Source organism: Scleropages formosus, chromosome 7 (assembly GCF_900964775.1).
Source record: "Scleropages formosus chromosome 7, fSclFor1.1, whole genome shotgun sequence".
Taxonomy (NCBI): Eukaryota; Metazoa; Chordata; class Actinopteri; order Osteoglossiformes; family Osteoglossidae; genus Scleropages; species Scleropages formosus.
Window position 1 is genome coordinate 4,220,094 of NC_041812.1, and position 18,676 is coordinate 4,238,769.

At 44.0% G+C, this 18,676-nt stretch overlaps 1 protein-coding gene across 1 annotated transcript; it reads right to left on the reverse strand.

Annotated features, from left to right (window-relative positions):
* Positions 1–7,292: 7,292 nt before the first annotated feature.
* On the reverse strand, positions 7,293–17,701 carry LOC114910967 (divergent protein kinase domain 1C-like). The gene is made up of 4 exons (XM_029253648.1): positions 17,230–17,701; positions 10,477–11,190; positions 9,314–9,478; positions 7,293–7,849 (listed from the first exon to the last, which is right to left on the reverse strand). Exons 1-4 carry the CDS (start codon positions 17,416–17,418, stop codon positions 7,616–7,618), a joined length of 1,302 nt encoding a protein of 433 aa, XP_029109481.1. The 5' UTR covers positions 17,419–17,701; the 3' UTR covers positions 7,293–7,615.
* Between the last annotated feature and the right edge of the window lie 975 nt (positions 17,702–18,676).

An 18,676-nucleotide genomic window follows, 5' to 3' on the forward strand; every position in this document is an offset into this window, starting at 1 on the left:
ACATTACCCTTTGTGAATAAAGAGATGCATGTGTACTTCGGGGATGTTTATTACCCCCATATAATTCAGCTCCAGAGAAGCTGGCTCCAATTTGCTGCCATTAGAGAAGTTTAATATACAATGTGGTTCTCTAAGAGGGTATTGGAGTTTTGAGGGATTCCCCCCCCCCCCAGATTAACAAGAATCTTTTGTAGAAAGTCACACTATATTTTCCCGGGGCCATAATACATACTACAAAGGAATGCCATTTTTAGCAGGGTGCCACAAAAGCAACATCAGAAATATTTCAAAAAGACAAAGGAACAAAACATTTTGGAAAGCAAAGAGTCAGCGCTTTTTTTTTTTTTTCTTTTCCAAAGTTAATATTGTGTTTTACCATCTCTTACATCTATGAAAGAGCTCAGCAAAAGCTGTTGTAAAAACCAATCAGTTAGATGATCCAACTCTCCAAAGCAACTTATGATTTGAGCTACTGTATACGAAGATACTTGTACTTATTTACCCATATTTACATTTATCTGACACTTTTCTCCAAAGCAACTTATCATTTTTTACTCATCTATACAGCTGGGTACTTTTACTGGAGCAACTTCAGCTAAGTACCTTCCTCAAGGGTACTACAGCTGGAGGTGAGATTCAATCCTGGACTTTTGTGTCCAAACGCATCAGTTGTAACCACTGCTATACTAGTTGTCCATAATAAACATATATATAGCCTGGTAATGTTTACTACAGCAATTCGGGATAAGTACCTTGATTGCGGTACTGTACTACTCCACCCGTTGGCTCTGCTATTTCTGTACCTCCTTCACCACAGAGGAATGTGAGATGGAGCTGCAGCAGCCCGGCCACAGAAAGGCAGCAAGAGCCTTCTTAATGCCAGGAATATTGGAAAGACAGATACAAGCAATATAACATAATTCAGAAGGAAATTACTGCAAAGTCTTTCATTTCTGTAAACAGACTTCCTAAATGAGATTGATGGCCGCTGGGTTGTTTGTAGAGTATCGCTCGAGATTCCCGCCGGCAGCATGGAGGCATCTTCGGGGCCGTAGCGCTGGACGCCGAGTCCTGGTTTCCCTCAAACGGGACGTTTGTTTGTACGGCGCACGTTTCTGCATCTGTAACGAATTGCAACTGGAGCACAGAAGAATCAGAACCTGGCAGCATTCATATGTTCCACAAAATAAAAAAAGAACTATTTATTCACTGCGTCCCCGCATGCTTCCATGTTCGATGGGCCAGGGGAAGACGATAGTAAATCACTGGGACATCCCGGATGTCTGGATGCCGGTAACAAGGATGCCAAAAGAAGAAACAGACTGAGACTGCTGGAGATCGGTGAAGCCAGAGAGTACGGTAAAGTAATGCAACCTCTGCGAATTTGAACACGGTGCCTCCAGTTGCCAAAAATGACAAGCTGATTCATTCATCGTTATTAATTCAGGACTGTTGCAGGACACTGAAGTCATGTGTCTGCATGCAAACCTCCTTCTGGGGATGTGATGCACTCTTTGTGTTGTTCTCAGAGATGTGCGTCGCTTTGGAGGAAAGCGAACGTAAGTGTAAATTAACCAGGTATGTGTAGCGTTGGGCGCGTGTGTTGGTGTGTGTAGGTGTTTTCTTCGTCTGGAATGTGTTGATGTGCTTCCCCATAGCTATGTGCAATAGCGCTTCGCATCACTCCAGCCATCCGTTGTTAATAACCGCTTGTTCAGTGCAGCATCACAAGCCTGTCCTGGAAGCATTGGGTGTGGGGCGGTGTACACTCTGGATCCGATGCCGGTTCATCACAAGGCAATCACTTTCACACGCAGACACACACTATAAGTAATTAAGCATCAACACACACACACTGGCTGAAACCGCTTGTCCTGAGCAGGGTCATGGCGAACTGGAGCCTAACCCAGCAACACAAGGCGCAAGGCTAGAGGGGGAGGGGGGACACCCTGAATGGGACGCCAGTCCATCGCAAGGCACCCCAAGCAGGACTTGAACCCCAGACCCACCAGAGAGCGGGATCCGGGCAAGCCCACGACGCTACAGCGCTAAGCATCAACAGTTTAACTGAAATATGGCTTTGGACTGTGGGAGGAAACCAGAGTACCCGGAGGGAAACGCATGCAAGCATTGGGAGAATATGGAATGTCCCCAAAGATAAAGTCGGATTTCAACCCGCATCTGGACACACAGCTCAAAAGCTGCCTCTGTTTTGTAAACATGACATTTTATAGTACAATAAATACATGTTGTTTGTAGTGCAATTTTTACTCAATTTCATTATTGCTTTTAATATAAAAAATTACTTTATCCAAGGTCAGTAGTCATAAATTACTTGTAATTTTTTATCGTCCATCCATCCATCCAATATCAATAATTGCTTTCTCCTGAGCAGGGCTATGGTGATCTGGAGCCTATCCTGCAATCAGATGCAAGGCTGAGTGGGGTACATACTGGACCGGATGCCTGTCCATCACAGGGTAGCCAGTCTCACACACACTATTGGCAATTTGGAGTCACCAATTCTCACCTGAACTGCATGTCTTTGGAGTGTGGGAGGAAACCCACACAAACATGGGGAGAGCATGCAAACTCCATCCAGAATGACCAGTGACCAAACCCATGTTTTCTCACACTTGTTTTTTATCATGTTTTTGGACAAAGTATGCCATTAAGAGACATGATTTTGTTATTTCTTTATATTGTACAACAGCATTACCTTGCTGTGATTTTAATTTTTCTCATGCTCAGATAATACTGACATCTTCAATTCATACTAACACATACTTAGTTTAGTTTTATTTCTCTTTCAGTATGAAGTGCTTATTTTATGAGGGAGAACGTGCAAACATTTTTTCCATGATAAATCTATGCACTCTGCAGCCGAAATAAAGAGGTGCTGAAAACTCTGTTTGAATTCAAGGTGTTTTTTTTTAACCTCCTTCTCCACTACATTTTTTATTCTGGTCGCCTTGAATTTCCTTCACTGTTCATGTGGACTGTCATGCAGTCTTGGATGGTCCCACTTAAGCACTGCTCAGTCCAAGTACAGTAATGGGCTGGTTTTCGATATGCAACAGCTGTGGATGTTGAGTGAGAACATGAATGATGCGGCATGTCTAATTTATGGGATCTTGGCCACAAAAACACTTTTTTTTCCACCCTCAGACGCAAAAGTGATAGAGATTCTGGGTGATTTGTGCTTCCATGGTGTTTGTCCCCAAAGAAGAACTGATGTCCTCTTCCCATCTCCACTTACCCAGAATGCACCAGGAGACGTGAGACAGTTGAATTCCACGAGGCTTTCTGTGTGTGTTGGCTTGATTCCTAGAAACAAGACTCAGCTGCCACATGCTGAAATCGCTATCCAGTATCCCGTACCAAACACTCACCTGGGGTCATTACCCTGAAAGAAGACACATCTTTCATAAAGATCCAATAAAAAAATTCAAGAATATGTTTAAACGTGAACAGATCAAAGAGAAAGATGAAATTGGTTACAGAACAGTCTCAAAACTCATCTCTTTCGGACTCGCTTCTCCACTCACGTCCTGTGAGCTCAATGAACATGTTCTGTGTTTAATAATTAAAAAAAAAAACCAATATGCAGCACATACATCGTCTGAACCGCTTGTCCCATATGGGGTCACAGGGAGCCAGAGCCTAACCTGGCAACAGAGGGCATAAGGCTGGAGGGGGAGGGGACACACCCAGGATGGGACACCAGTCCATTGTAAGGCACCCCAAGTGGGACTCGAACCCCAGATCCACCGGAGAGCAGGACCCCGTCCAACCCACTGCGCCACACTATGCAGCTACTTGTATAATGTACAGTGGTTTGTACCACTGTACATGACAAATTGACTATACTCAGGAATTACGTTTGTATCCGAATCGCTCCTTCTGTTGATGTGTTGCACTTTTTGTTAGATGTTTGTTGCTAAAAGAATAAATGTAGTGCAAGTGTACACTCCGAGCTCGAGTCACTGAGAGCGTGATGTGCCGTCTGCATTTTCACAGCTAAATTTATTCTGTGATGGTAAGAACAGAATGGTGCAAACAAGGTTCTTCAGACCACAGGGTCAAATAAGCACATGGACAATTTTTGGGGATGACCAATAGCTGAACGCAGCATCGCATCTCCACAGCTGTCACTGACTCGCTGTCCTTTTCGTCCTCCCAAAGAGATGTTGGTCGTAACCCAAACAGCCGTGATTACAGGAAGAGGGTGAGGTTTCACAAGGGCTGCATGAGAATCGTGACAAAAACAGTTTGCGTTCCAGCAACATCATCAATCCTCATAAGAGACTTTCACCACCAATGACTCAGAGCTGGCTGTTTTCACCAAGTGCAGGAAAAAACGGTCACGGCTATTTGAACTGGTTCCTTTGTGAACATCCCATTTAATTACAATTGAATTGTGTCTTTTAATTGCAATTTGCATTTGCTGAACATTTTTTCCAAGAAAAATTTGTTCAATATTCTAACGTCTAAATATGTGAAAGCAAAATTACTCAGAAATCAATAATTTGCTGCACGATGCTTTAAATGGAAACAATAAATCATAGTAATTTTCTGTGTCCATGAGTGTGACTCAGCCTGGAAACTGTCCTTTTTTTTTATTCTGCTATTCGCTTGCACTGTCAAATGGAAAACTTGCATCGACTTTAATTTACCGCAGTATTTTTCTTCCATGACCACAGTCTTGAGCTTGTTGTGCTTTTTATCCAAAGCTTTGATTTAATAATGTCTAAATCCCTGCAGTACCAAATGACAGCTGCTGTATAGGACTGGTTTTTACATTTAAAAAAAAAAAACTTAGTATCCTTATTTATGATTTATGAATCGGTGTTCCATTTCTTAAACTCTGGGTTCCATCAGATCATCAGACATCGTTAAGGAAGCTGTGGCTATAAGTACACACAACTATTACTATTTTGATTTAAATTTTCTACTGTCATTCACTGAATTCCACAATATTAATTAATTAATTGTAAATACACATACACACACACATTGACTGAAACTGCTTGTCCCGAGCAGGGTTGCAGCGAACCCAAGCCTAACCCGGCAACACAGGGCGCAAGGCTGGAGGGGGAGGAGACACCCTCAGGATGGGACGCCAGTCCATCACAAGGTACCCTAAGTGGGACTCGAACCCCATAACCACCAGAGAGCAGGACCTGTCCAAGCCCGCTGCGCCTTGTAAATATGCATGTTTTCAAAATATGTCCTATTATTTTGCAGTGTAGGCTGCAGCTCTTCTCATAAACATGCAGAATGTAGGATAACATTTTTCTTGAGTTCAGCCCATAAATGTGTAACTACAGTTTTGTACTACATCTCCATCAGTAAATGTGTAGTGTGCTCTGCACTCTGATGTAGATGCTGTGTTTGTTGCAGTATCTAACCCTGACAGCAGAACTGAATCCCTCTCAAACCTTGGATGACTCTGACACCAGAAATCCGAGCTCACCAGTGTCCTAACCTGTGCTCCAGAAGAACTGGATACCATGGTAATTTGCTGATTGTGAACGTTGTAAAGCCCAGGACACCTGTCTGATGGTCAGAAGTGAAAACAGAACACAGTCCAGTGCCCATTGGAAATATGAGCAAAAAGCTCCATGATTTGGAGCTTTCTCTCACAGAACCCTCGAGCAGATAATTGAAATTCCGATTGCAGCTGCTCTGTAGTATTCTGTTTCTGGAACGATGATGAGAATTCACTTAGGGTTAGTGCTGAGTCCTTCCAGATGTTGCCAGCTGCTGCGTTGAGTACTGCTTCCCCCACGACCACATCCAGGAGCTGGTGTTTGTGCTACAGGTATGTAGGCGCTGCTATACATTGGTATACATATATTTTGTATGTCTATATGAGTTTTAGAAGGTGCTGTGGCGGGACGGGCTTGGCCGGGTCCCACCCTCTCTGGCAGGTCTCGGGTCGAGTCCTACTTGGGGTGCCTTGCGACGGACTGGCATCCCATCCTGGATGTGTCCTCTTCCCCTCCAGCCTTGCGCCCTGTGTTGCCGGGATAGGCTCCGGTTCGCCTCGGGACAAGTGGTTTCAGACAGTGTGTGAGTGTGTATGAGTTCTGAGAAATACAGCACTATATTTCTCAAAATTCATATAGAAAATATTTAACTTGCTGGAGCTGAGGTTTTAGTAAAATGTTTTCATTCATTTTCATTCAGGGACAGAGATCTGCAGAAATATACAGTTTTCTAAATAGACTTTCTCTTTTAAAGAGACAGCTGGTAGTGTTGCGGTTACAGCCGCTGCCTTTGGATCCAGAGGTTGCCGGTTCAGCTCTTACATACCGGTGTAGTATCCTTGAGTAAGGTACTCCTCGGTTACCCAGCTGTATGAATGGGTAAATAATCGTAAGGAAAAGTGTCAGCTAAAGGGATTAATGTACTTTCTGAAGGACAGAGGTGTCAGTATCTCCTTTTTTTTTTAACCAAACAGAAGTTTTTATTTTTACATTATTCTACCTCGATCTTGACCCCAAAGGCCGGTCTGGAAGCCCCTGCACAAACTGGAGTACGCTGCTGTCAGGTCCCACCCTCAGAACTGAACACAGCTTCTAATGAAAGGGGTAAGTAAGACATTACGACCCTTATGACAAAATTGCACCATGGGGGGTATTGGGGGCATGGACTACAGGCTGGAGCTTGTCGAAAGGGTAACCGTTACCAGCATCGCTGCCCTGGTTGCTTAACTGGTTTGGTCACTTCCTCTGGAAGAAAAACCCAATCACTTGATCAGCTGGTGTGCATGATAAATGTGAGCATTTCCTGGGTTTCGTGGAGCACTGCGATACTGAATGAATTATCACAACGCCTCATAACCCCTCACATGACATTATTCCTCTTTTACGAGGGTTTCTCACACGTCTGTACTGTTATTTATGATTGCCAGTGAGACAAATGTGTTCAGTGAGTGATGCAGCACAAAATTGTATAGTTAATTCATACCGTTGGATATGTTATCTTAACACTCTTTTTTAAAGAATATTTTTGGAATTGAACCAAAAGAATCTGTGTTGAAAGTCCAAAACCTTCATCATTCTGTAGCCTGTTGTTTGTCCTGCTGTATGTGGCTTCTATTACCAAGTATGTCTGTAAATTTAATTATGAAAAAATAGAATGCACAACACCATAAACATCTTTAAAAACAGATACTTTATCTTTTTGGTAAAAAGTTATTAAATAGCTCTTTAAAATTAAAAGAACTATCAATGGATGTCTATAATGTAATGTTTATAGCAAATGACTTAAATAATGATCAACGTTTCATCATCATAAAAATTTCTTGGCACAACAAGATATGACATTTTAAATAAAAGCGATTTCCCGCTTTTCTCGATTCATCGTTAAAATTCTTTTTTGAACAATATTTCATTGAGTTGGACAGATATTTTAATCTGTTCCTGCAGCCACTGCTTGTGTTATCTGTGGAGCACTGACCACTTAACACAGACTCTATTATGATCTTCATGATCACTTTACAGAGCTTATTACCCATCTGCCATCACTGTCCCAAGTTCAGCCTTGAATATAAAAAGGATAGCTGTAGCGCCACTCTTTGTTTTCCTGCCCCTCTTGTCCTCACCCTTCACCCGCCCCCCTGCTCTGCCCTCCTGCTCCGCCCCCCTCCGTCCTGCAAAAGTTGGGTAAGAAGGTGTAGAAGACGATCCTGGACGACCCGGCCGCGATCCGTTCTCTCGCCGCCCGCCACCTCGGCACACTCCTGCACAGCACGCTGCAGCTCCACCTCTAGGGGGTGCCCTGCCCTGGTACCCAGCAGAGTCGGGGAGAACCAATGTCTGAAGATCTTATCACAGATCACCTAGTGAAGGAATAGCATCACTGTTATTATGTGTCTTCCCTAGAACTCTGAACTTATTTCACACATATTTTGCTGATCACAAAGCTGATCAATGCTCTTCTCTGCAAATATATATATGTACACACACACACAGGCCACTTAAATAGAAACACTCTTCTAATACTGGGTAAGACTGCCTTTTGCTCTGTTAACAGCTTTGATTCTTTGTAGGATTCAACAAGGTGCTGGAAACATTCCTTAAAGATCCTGGTGCATACACACACACACACATTTTCAGAACCGCTTGTCCCATACGGGGTCACGGGAAACCGGAGCCTACCCGGCAACACAGGGCGTAAGGCCAGAGGGGCAGGGGACACACCCAGGACGGGACGCCAGTCCGTCGCAAGGCACCCCAAGCGGGACTCGAACCCCAGACCCACCGGAGAGCAGGACTGCAGTCCAACCCACTGCGCCACCGCACCCCACTCCTGGTGCATATTGATATGAAAAACTCATCTAATTGCTGTGAATTTGTCAGCTGCACATTTATGCCACAACTGTACCATTCCACCACATCTCAAACGTGCTCTATTGAACTGAGATCAAAGTACACTGAACTCAATGTATTGAATGCATTCATGTTTTTTACACCAAATTCTGACCCTACGATCAATATACCACAGCAGAAATGGAGATTCGTCAGACCACGCAATGGTTTTTCAGTCTTCAGCTTTCCAGATTTGGTTAGCCTGTGTCCACTGTAACCTCATATTCCTGTTCTTAGCTGATGGGAGTGGAACCCAATGTGGTCCTCTGCTGTTGTAGCCCGTCCACCTCAAGGTTTGGCATGTTGTGCATTCAGAGATCCTGCCCCCCAGTGTTGTAAAGAGTAGTTAAAATTAAAAGAGTTACTGTAGCTTCTTGTAAACTCAAACCAGTCTGGCCATTCTCCTCTCTCCCTCTGTCCGCTCTCACCAGCTGCTGCTCGCTGTTATGTATTCTCTGTAAACTGTAGACTGTGGTGCAAGAAAATCCCAGGAAATTTGTAATTTCTAAAATACTCAAACCACCTTGTTTGGTACCGTCAGTCATGTCACTTAAATCACAATTTTTCCCCATCCTGATGTTCCAGCAGCTTTTCTTGATGAGGTAATCATTAAGTGAAGGTCTTGGCCATATCTGCATGATTTTATGCATTGAGCTGCTACTACATGATTGGCTGACTGGATAATTGCATGAACGAGCAGGTGAACACGTGTTCCCCATTAAGTGGCCAGTGAGTGTATATAATATAATTGTGCTTTACATGTATAATAAAGGTACTAATAACAAACATAAATCACAGCTTAAACATTTATATAGAAAACTAACAATGCAAATATTATTAGGACTGTATGTAAAAGTCCTAAGGTTGAATGGCTCCTCCTTTTTCAGCCCTGAAAAATTTTGGATGACTTATGCTCTGCCCGGCTTGTTACCTACCTGAAGGTTGCTATTCACACGTTTCCACCCACATTTGTTCCTCTTCACGTCGCACCTTGAAACGCAGTCGAAGAAGTTGCAGTCCTCGTCGGTCGTGCAGTTCTGCTCTAGGATGGCTCTCATTTTTGGCTCAAAGAAAGCCATGTCCACATCGATTGCAACCACCTGCAGGGTAGGTAGTACAAAAATGCCACCAATGTGGTCAACACCTGTAGAATAATGCACTAACTACATACCTTTGCCCCAGTAAAGAGTCATTGATAATATTTCATGTTGTTCAATAAAGGTCAAACAATCTATATGCAGTTGCAAAATACAATGTCCAATTTTATTTAAAGAGGGTGCCCTAGATTTTAACTTAGAAATTGCTCCAGGAAGCAAAAAAAAAAATCCAAAATAGTTCAATGTGAATAACATAATTTCAAGACATGACAAACCGCTGTAAAAGATTTGTTTCATTTGCATGACTTGAATTAAGAAAATGATAATCTGCCAGATTGGCTGCTGAGACTGACATGCAGTCATCAAAGGAAATCTAGGAAAGAATCATAATAACTGATAAATAAATTTAATTTCCCCCTTAAACATCTCCATGGACAGGATTCAAAAGTTACATATTAGACTCAAAAGCAGCACCAGGCATTTTCATGTTTTGCATTTTCATGTTATATTTACTCTGAAGAAGTAGAGGTAAAAAAGAATCATTTGTCTTTTCTTAAATAGTTTGATATTTTTGATTTTTAACATCCATTATAGAACAGCATTTCAAGTCCACCCTGATGTATAATGATCTCAAGAGGTTGTATATTTCAGAGGCTCAGCATTAGGTGTGCAGTAAATGTTTTATAGTTTTCATATGTTTTATTAAGGAAATGTAACGAGTTCATCACTGTTTTTCACTGCAATAAGCGCTTAATACCAAAGAAATAATTTTATAATTTAATCCGAATAAATTGGGATGTATTTTATTAGTATGTTTTAACGTTCTAATCCAGCCAATATACACCAGAAAATATACCACAAACATGTTTTTTCTTGTTTTTTCCCCCACCAGTGTGTGCCAGACAGATTACAAGAAATAATGAACACAATTGCCATCATTAATTATTTTTTTGTTGAAATATTTGAGTACAAATGGTGTGGTCCAAAAAAAAAAAACTCACCGTGAGGTCCTTCCTGACAGCAAAGTTCTCTGGCTTGATGTCACAGAGATGGAGACGGTGTGCAAAGTCACCGTCAAAGCATTGGACCATGTCGAGGAAGCTGAGGGCAATCTGAAGCACTATGTCCCTCACTAGGCCGCCTTGGCTTCGCCCTGTCTCCTTGTCTCTGGTGGACAGCCCCAGCAGCTCCTCCAAAGCAAAAAGGTGCTGGCTCCAGGCTTGGCCGGCAACCAGGTACTCAACAGCATAGAAGTGTCCACAGGAGCCCAGAACCTTGGCCACATGTTGGCTGAGGTCCTGAAGCACCCGGAAGAAGGTGTATTCCTCCTGCTGCAAGAGGGACCAGAGTGATGCCAGCTCTGCCCGTGAAAGTCCCCCCTGGTGCCGACGCCGCAGCCCTCGTCCCCAGAGCCGGGGCACCGTGGTGTTCCTCACCTCCAGGCCCAGTGAGCTCTTCATCTCCAGTGTGGCATAAAGAACTACATCCATAGCAGACAGCTCGAGGGTATCCTGGTACTCCAGCAGGCCGAGGCTCTCGTAGGATGAGAAGTTCTCAAGCTTGGACTTGAGCACCACAGGCACGCCCTTCCAGTCAGCCTGCAGCACCTTCTTGCCATTCTCGTAGTAAAGGCATCGCTTGTACTGCAGCCGCCGGCTCACGCACAGGTCCTCACAGAGGTCCCCGGTGAGGACGCCCCGTCTGTACTGGTCGCACTGGAAATAAGAGAGACACGTGCCAAATGAGAGAACCAGACCTCCTTCTCTGCGCTCTGATCCACTGCCAGTCCCTGTTCTCAGTTTGTCTTTGCAAGCACTGAGGCAGGGGGCAAATCCCACATAGACCCAGGAAATTCTGTTGAATCCGTATTCTTCATATCTTACAGCTTAACACAATTTGCGTTTCCATGTACATCTTACAGTAAACTGTACACAGGGAACAGTGACCTGTTCATTTTTGAATGTGTAATGACTGAAAGCCAGTTCAATTAAAAAAAATGCATTTTCGTTTTGAACCTTACTGATAAATAAAAAAAAAAAAAAACAAAATTTAAATGTTGGTTTGGTTGGTGCGTCAAGTTTGGTTTGTGAGTTTGGTTTGTTGGTTTTTGCAGGTGGGTTTGGTTTGTTGGTTTGGTGGGTGGGTTGGAAAAGGTAGTTAAGCTTCTTGGTCTTGGTTAATGGAGACATGTTGACTGCACTGGATGTTGTTCTCTGTGGCTCCATGTTGTTGGTTTGACTGGGTCTTTGTGTACAGTTGTTGAAAAATATGCAGGGGGTATAACATCTTGTCCTGTGTATCTTCCATTTACATTTACATTTATTCACTTCCAACGAACTCTATGTAGTGTTATCAGCCCACACACCTTATACACGAAGGTGACTTACACTGCTAGATACACTACTTACACTGGGTCACTCATCCGTACATCAGTGGTACACACACTCTCTCTGTCACTCGCACACTATGGGGAAACTTGAACAGCATGTCTTTGGACTGTGGAAGGAAACCAGAGCACCCAAAGACTTACACTGCTAGATACACTGCTTACACTGGATCACTCATCCATACATCAGCAGAACACACTCTCTATGTGTCACTCACGCACTGTGGGGGAACCTGAATAGCATCTCTTTGGACTTGAATCTTGGATCTTGAATGTCTTCTCTAGTAAACCTAGTGACTGCTGTGAAAAGGGCAGCTGGCAATAGAGGAAAGACCATGTGATAGCATGGAAAGACAGCTGACAGGAGGGAACAGACCCCATCTGGGACTGTTGTGGGCTATCAACTCAGGGGAGCAGCTGAGGTGGAAGTTGGTTCACAGGTGGATTTTACAGCTTTGATCTTGGAACAGTTATGTCTACGAGCAGCGAGTTACGCATGGGGGGGGAACCAGTTCGAATGGCGATGGAAGGCAGTTGCAGATTTGTGTCTGTGGGTGGAGGAAGGTAACATTGACAAGAGGCTTGAGGATTCATCAGGGAAGGAGAAGGTGCCTGGATGTGAGAGGGTGGAGGTCCCACATTGATCACTCATTCTTGAGAAGTAGCTCAAGTCAGTCGGTTGAAGTCCAGCGGCAGGTTTCACCAAGTGAAGGTCTCTTACACACAAACAAGTTCCAGTGCCACCTGCAAGGGTGGTAAGATGACTGAAATAAACTGGCAAACAAAGGCGGGTTTGCATGATTATAGCTAAAAAATAAATAAAGAAATTTTTTTTATTTTCTGTGTATTGCATTCTTAGGGGGCACGGCGGCGCAGCGGGATTGACCTGTGCCCGCTCTCTGACGGGCCTGAGGTTCGTGTCCCGCTTGGGGTGCCTTGTGATGGACTGGCGTCCCGTCCTCACTGCGACTTCAGCCAATGTGTGTGTGTGTATTGCCTTGTACGCAAGTCGCTGCAGATGACTTTCTTGCGGATACAGGCCATTATTTTTGATCTTGCAGAATCAAACTCGTTGCCTCCTTGCCACGCACATGCAAGTGCTGCTCCGCATTTCCAAGACCAAAGTGAATTTTGTGGCGGGTGCCAAAGCTCAGCACAAGAAGACGAGCTTGATCATTAGCGTGGCTTCCGTGTCGGAAACTATCACACACCATTTATGCTACGATCCATTTTAGGCGCATTCTGCTGGACTTGGGTTTTAAACGAAATGTAATTCCCACGAAGATAAGTTGAGACTCTACACTAGTAACGCCGTGTGTCTTAAATACAGTCAGCCTGCCTTATCCGTGGGTTTGGCATCCAAGGTTTTGACCAACCGGGGTTCGAAAATCTTTTTGAAAAATCCAGAATATTCTCAAAAAGCAACATTTGAAATTCATACATTTATGTATGTTGGTGTACAGTATTACTGTACAGTAAATTGTACTCTTATGGTGGCATGCAGTATCCGAGAATATAGTCAGTATGATTTACGTGGGGTTTAGCAGTTGTAAATAGTACATATAGGTGGGGTTTCAAGTTATGAACACGTACAGGGTAAAATTACATCATTTCATATAAGTGTCCTGAGCATCCAAGGTTTTTGCACATCCGCGGGGTCCTGGAACCATATACCCATGGATAAGGCAGGCCGACTGTGCTTCCGTGGGTCGCTTGTAGACCTCGATTAACAGTTTTTCCGCCAACTAACAGCGCGAAGTTTTTAATGCTGCCGGGATGAATTTGAAGATTATTTGTTGAAAATGAAATAATTCAGGGCGCACAGAGTTCTTTTCGAAACGGCGTAGCCTAAGGTTACACCTTGTTGGGGTTACACAACAGAAGTTTGCCTTATTTTTGTTAAGCTTCGCAACAGACACCCAAACTGTTGGGAACGTGCTCGTGCACGTTAAACATGTTTTGGTGCATTGACTTGAACCGTCCTGCATCAGGCAGGTGCAGCACAGGTAGAGCTGTGCCTCCAGGCATCGCTGGTAACTATAACCCGAACACGTCGCATTCCTGGAAGATCTCTCTGCGAGCGCGAATGCATATAGAAATAAATGCGGCTGTGCCTTTACGGCGCACACGGAAGGCCTCCCCCGCAAAGCTGCTTGTGTATCTCCAAACTTCTGAAACGCTGGAATCCTCAAAGGTACCCATTAGGCTGGAGTTCAGTGCTCTTGACAGGCATCCCGCTGAAAAGAAACTATAATCACCGAGGGATGAAATAAAACAAAAAAGTAATGAAGTACAGACTCCTCTCATGTAATGAGCATATTTTATTTCTGAAAATCTGCTTAGAAGGGTCAGTTCTCATTATAAAAAACCCAGTTACTGTTAATAACCATTTATTATTATCATTATCATTATTATTATTATCACCATTATTTGTCAAGCTGTCAAATCCATGAACCTGCCTCTTGGGGTTTGTTTGTTGATCCTAATGTTCATGAAGATCCAAAATCCACCATGAGGGAAACAGATTGGAATTATACATCTGAATATTTTGTGCACTTTAAAATCATTACGGCCGAATGACACAGAACTCGACCAGAGGTGAAGGAAGACTTCTGAAAGTTCTGAAATTGTTTCTTTCAAGGAGGCCCAAGAGAAGAAGCCTCAACCATAGCTATTTATGGCAAAGTAGTTCTTGGTTTTGCTTCCAGCTCACATGGAACTTCTGATTGCTCATATCTGTATCATCTGTCATGCCAGACAACATGATTTTGCTGAGCTCACTCAGTCTAAATACCAAAAATCAACACAAAGAGTAAAAATCACTTTGAATTACAAAGCACATAAAAACTGCAAGAACACAATGGCATCTACAGAAATTCCACAGAACCCTACCATGATGACAGAGCTATGAACACATTAGAGCCACATGCCTAAAGTCAGATTTCATTTGCTGGAGACGTTACGCTGCCTTTCAACATCCATTTCAACAAATTTTAGAGACATAGACTAAGCACACACCTTCTTTAGCCTCTTCTTGCAGTTAGACCTAAGAAAATATGGATAATAACCAATAATAACCAATAAATCACTGCAGACCTGCCACTGAGCCTTTTTGGAAGAACAACGTGAGCCGGAGATCTTATGTGAGATGAAGACTTGTCTGATGGCATTTGTGGGGAACCAGGCGGGCTGCCAAGGGAGGGTTTGGGAAAATAGAAGTTCATTTCCTCATGTTTGTGCTTCTCGTGTATATATTTGTTTATTTTGGATGGGCCGGGCTTTCGAGTCTTCTTATCACTTTTTCTGCTTTGAAATAGTTTGAAGTAAAATTTAACTCGTTCCTCAATTACCCCGGAAAAATTAAGTTTTTTTATGGTTTTTCCGAAGCCCTTCTGCTGTATTCTTTTCAATAAACTTCTGTGCTTTAACCTGTTTTATATTTTTTTGTCTTCGTCTGTTTTTTCAGGAGGGGGGCGCGGTGGGCGCAGCGGGTTTGGCCTGTGCCTGCTCTCGGGTGGGTCTGCGGTTCGAGTCCTGCTTGAGGTGCCTTGCGATGGACTAGCGTCCCGTCCTGGGTGTGTCCCCTCCCCCCCCAGCCTTAAACCCTGTGTTGCAGGGCTAGGCTCCGGCTTGCCGCGACCCCCACCCGGAACAAGCAGTGTGTGTGTGTGTGTGTGTGTGTTTTCAGAGACTGACAACGCCATAGACTTAATGAGAAGAGCGCTGCTCCGGGTGTGAGACGAAGCCTTCAGTGAGGAATTTAATGATTTTTTACTTTACCCAGCTGTATCAACACATGTATATATAATTATAAAACTACAGCTGAGTGACAAAATAACTTATAACTTGGTCTTCCTTCTCTCCTCCACATCTGTTTGTTCTTTGCCTCTTCTCTCCCTCTCTTTAAGTCACTCTTTCCATCATGGCATTTCGGAAGAACTGACCACAGGATCGGGGTCTATTGAAGTTCATTTTCGCTCTTCTCCTTTTTCTCTGCTCATCCAGAGGTTATACAGTTGCTGTAAGTCATTCATCCAGACAGTCGGCTGTCCTCCTACCCCACCTTGTGTGATTTTGTACCTTGTTTGACAGCATTTTACCTTCATGTTTGATTTTACCCGGTGAGGTGTGGTGGGGCTGCTCATGTCAACTTAAATTCATTTCATGTAATGCTGATATAGGGAAAACAAGGAGAGGAAGGATTTGCATATTTATTTATAGTCATATTTGTTTTTAGCAGGGGAAAATGCACAAGGAGGAAAGATCAAGGTCCATAAACATTAATTATAAAACATTTTCTTTTAATTTTTTAAGACTCTGTGAGTCATGCTCATGTAAAAATTTTATGGGAAAGCTCTAGAAATGGGTGTTTGACTATCATGAAGTAACTCTAAAAACGTAATCCTCTTTGTCCCTGGCCTTGGTGTCTTTGGCTTTGTTCCGACTTTGTAATGCATCAAAATACTCCATCCTTGCTTTTATTCAGCAGACACTTTTCTCCAAAGCAACTTCCAATGAACTCTATGTAGTTACCAGCCCACACACCTTATTCACCATGGTGACTTATACTGCTAGACACACTACTTACACTGGGTCACTCATCCATATACCAGTGGAACACACACTCTCTCTTTCACTCACACACTATGGGTGAACCTGAACAGCATGTCTTTGGAGTGTGGGAGGAAACCAGAACACCCAAAGACTTACACTGCTAGATACACTACTTACAATGAGTCACTCATCCATACATCAGTGGAACACACACACACTCTCTGTCACTCACACACTAAAGAGATACACGAAAAATACTGAAAGATACTGCAAGAATGATACAGTTATAGTGTAACTGCTTGCCACAAGTGCAAGTACCAGCAGCTAAGAATATTGTGTGATGGACTGGCATCCTATCCAATATATTCCTGCCTCGCCCCACCTTACACGCAGTGATTTTTGGATAGGCTATGGACCTCCACGACCCCAAACCAGGACAAGCAGTAAGTGAAAATGAATGCATTATAGATAAGCAATGATACTTTTTATCACTGTGAATCAATGTTAAATATACCACGATTAATCTGTGAGTTCTGACCACTCATGGAAGCTCCCAAGAGCACAGCTGTGATTTCTAGTCCTATGACCCCACCATTAGAGGAAAAGCCAGAAGGGGACAAGTAAGAGTCTTTTAAATTAAGCCTACCCCCGACGATTCCCTCCGGCTCCATGTGGACTTCCACACAACAACACGACCGCTGACCTTCTTTCATCATGAGCTTGTCTGAGTGCTGCTGTCCAGCACAGTAGCTGCAGCATACAATGTCACTTCTTTATGTGTGTGTACGCAAGCAGGAGCAAGTAAAAGTCCTACCAGTCTTTGTATGATCTTCTTACTCTTGTCATCAGTACAGAAGTCTGAGATCATGGTCCTGTGCACGAAGAGCAGGCCATTGAGAAACACCCACATCCCGAACCAGAAGAGGACGATGAGCAGGGTGCTCCTCCGGCTGAACTTCGGCTTGAGCCACCGGAGCCCGGAGTCCCCCCTGGATGGCCACATGGCCGGTCCTCGGCAGTCTGCCGTCACCCGTCTCGCGCTGAACTCAGCAGGACCGGGTCACTGGGCCCCCGGCGGCTGGCAGGGGGCTCTCTGGGGTAACCGGCCACGCATCATCCAGGGGTCGTGATGCAGCCATTGTCTGCTCCGAGAACTGACTGTGTGTCCTGTTCCCCTCCGGGGTGTTTCTCATCGCTGCTCCTGTTCGCCTGCCTGCCCTCAGACACACACACACACACTCACACACACACAACGTGGGCAGGCCGACTGCTCTGCGTCGCTCCACCGCAGCTATCAGGCAGTGAGCTCAGCAGAGGCTGGAATTGCTCTTTTCAAACACAAGCACCCCCCCCCCCCCACCTCCAACTGCTCGGCCCCCCGCTCGGCTCCCCGCCTCCTCGGATGCCCTGCCTTTTTTTTTTTGGAACATGCGGACTGCCCCATTCCGTTTCCACAGCAGCAGACTCTGTGACGCGCCCCAGCACGGCGGCTGCCCGTCAACCTTTTCCGTCTGCTGAATCTCAGGGCTCCATCCTTGTATGGAATCTCAAGGATTGTCCAAATTGAAGTTATTTCCAGGGAAGGAGGCCGTACCCATGCTGAGACGGAGCATCCTGGTGCGAACTCACTCGTGATTGTTTTCCTGATCTTTAGCAGCCATCCAGTCCTAACAACAGAATTAAAGAACGACTTAAAGAACTCAGTGTCGTCAGGGAGCGTGACTCACAGGTACAAGGAATTTTATACACATCTGACAGGGTGTTTATCTACTGGTTCCACAGAATCACGGCTGTATTTTTAGTATCGTTTTATAGAAGGCAAAACATCCACTCTTCAAATTTCCACAGCAATTTATTATTATCTGTCATCCTGGGGAATAGTTCTCAGGTTCTGTCCAGCACTGCACCTGTAAGGTACTCACTTATATTCTATATGTTTCATTAGGACACATCTTTCATTATGATATTTTTATTTTTGATGACAGGCAATAGTAACAGTAGATTACCTATATCGAAATATTTTATTAATTTTGTTTATTTTACCCCAGTTGGGCACGTGTTCCGAGTCGCTACAATATTGCCATCTAGCGTTCGGAACGCGTACTTACAGAAATGGAAAATGGGTCAATGGGCCGACAGTTCAAATCTCACACACACACCCTCACACACACACCCACACCCACACACACACACACACACACACACTGACTGAACCGCTTGTCCCCTTTGGGGTTGCAGCGAGCCAAAGCCTAACCAGGCAA

Bases quoted from the DNA above. Each gene is read 5' to 3' on its own strand.
- LOC114910967 (XM_029253648.1), bottom strand. From the start codon at position 17,418: ATGTGGCCATCCAGGGGGGACTCCGGGCTCCGGTGGCTCAAGCCGAAG. The intron at 9,479-10,476 runs GTGAGTTTTTTT...CCTACCCTGCAG, and splicing joins CTGTCAGGAAGGACCTCACG to GTGGTTGCAATCGATGTGGA. The intron at 7,850-9,313 runs GTAGGTAACAAG...TTCCTTCACTAG, and splicing joins GTGTGAATAGCAACCTTCAG to GTGATCTGTGATAAGATCTT.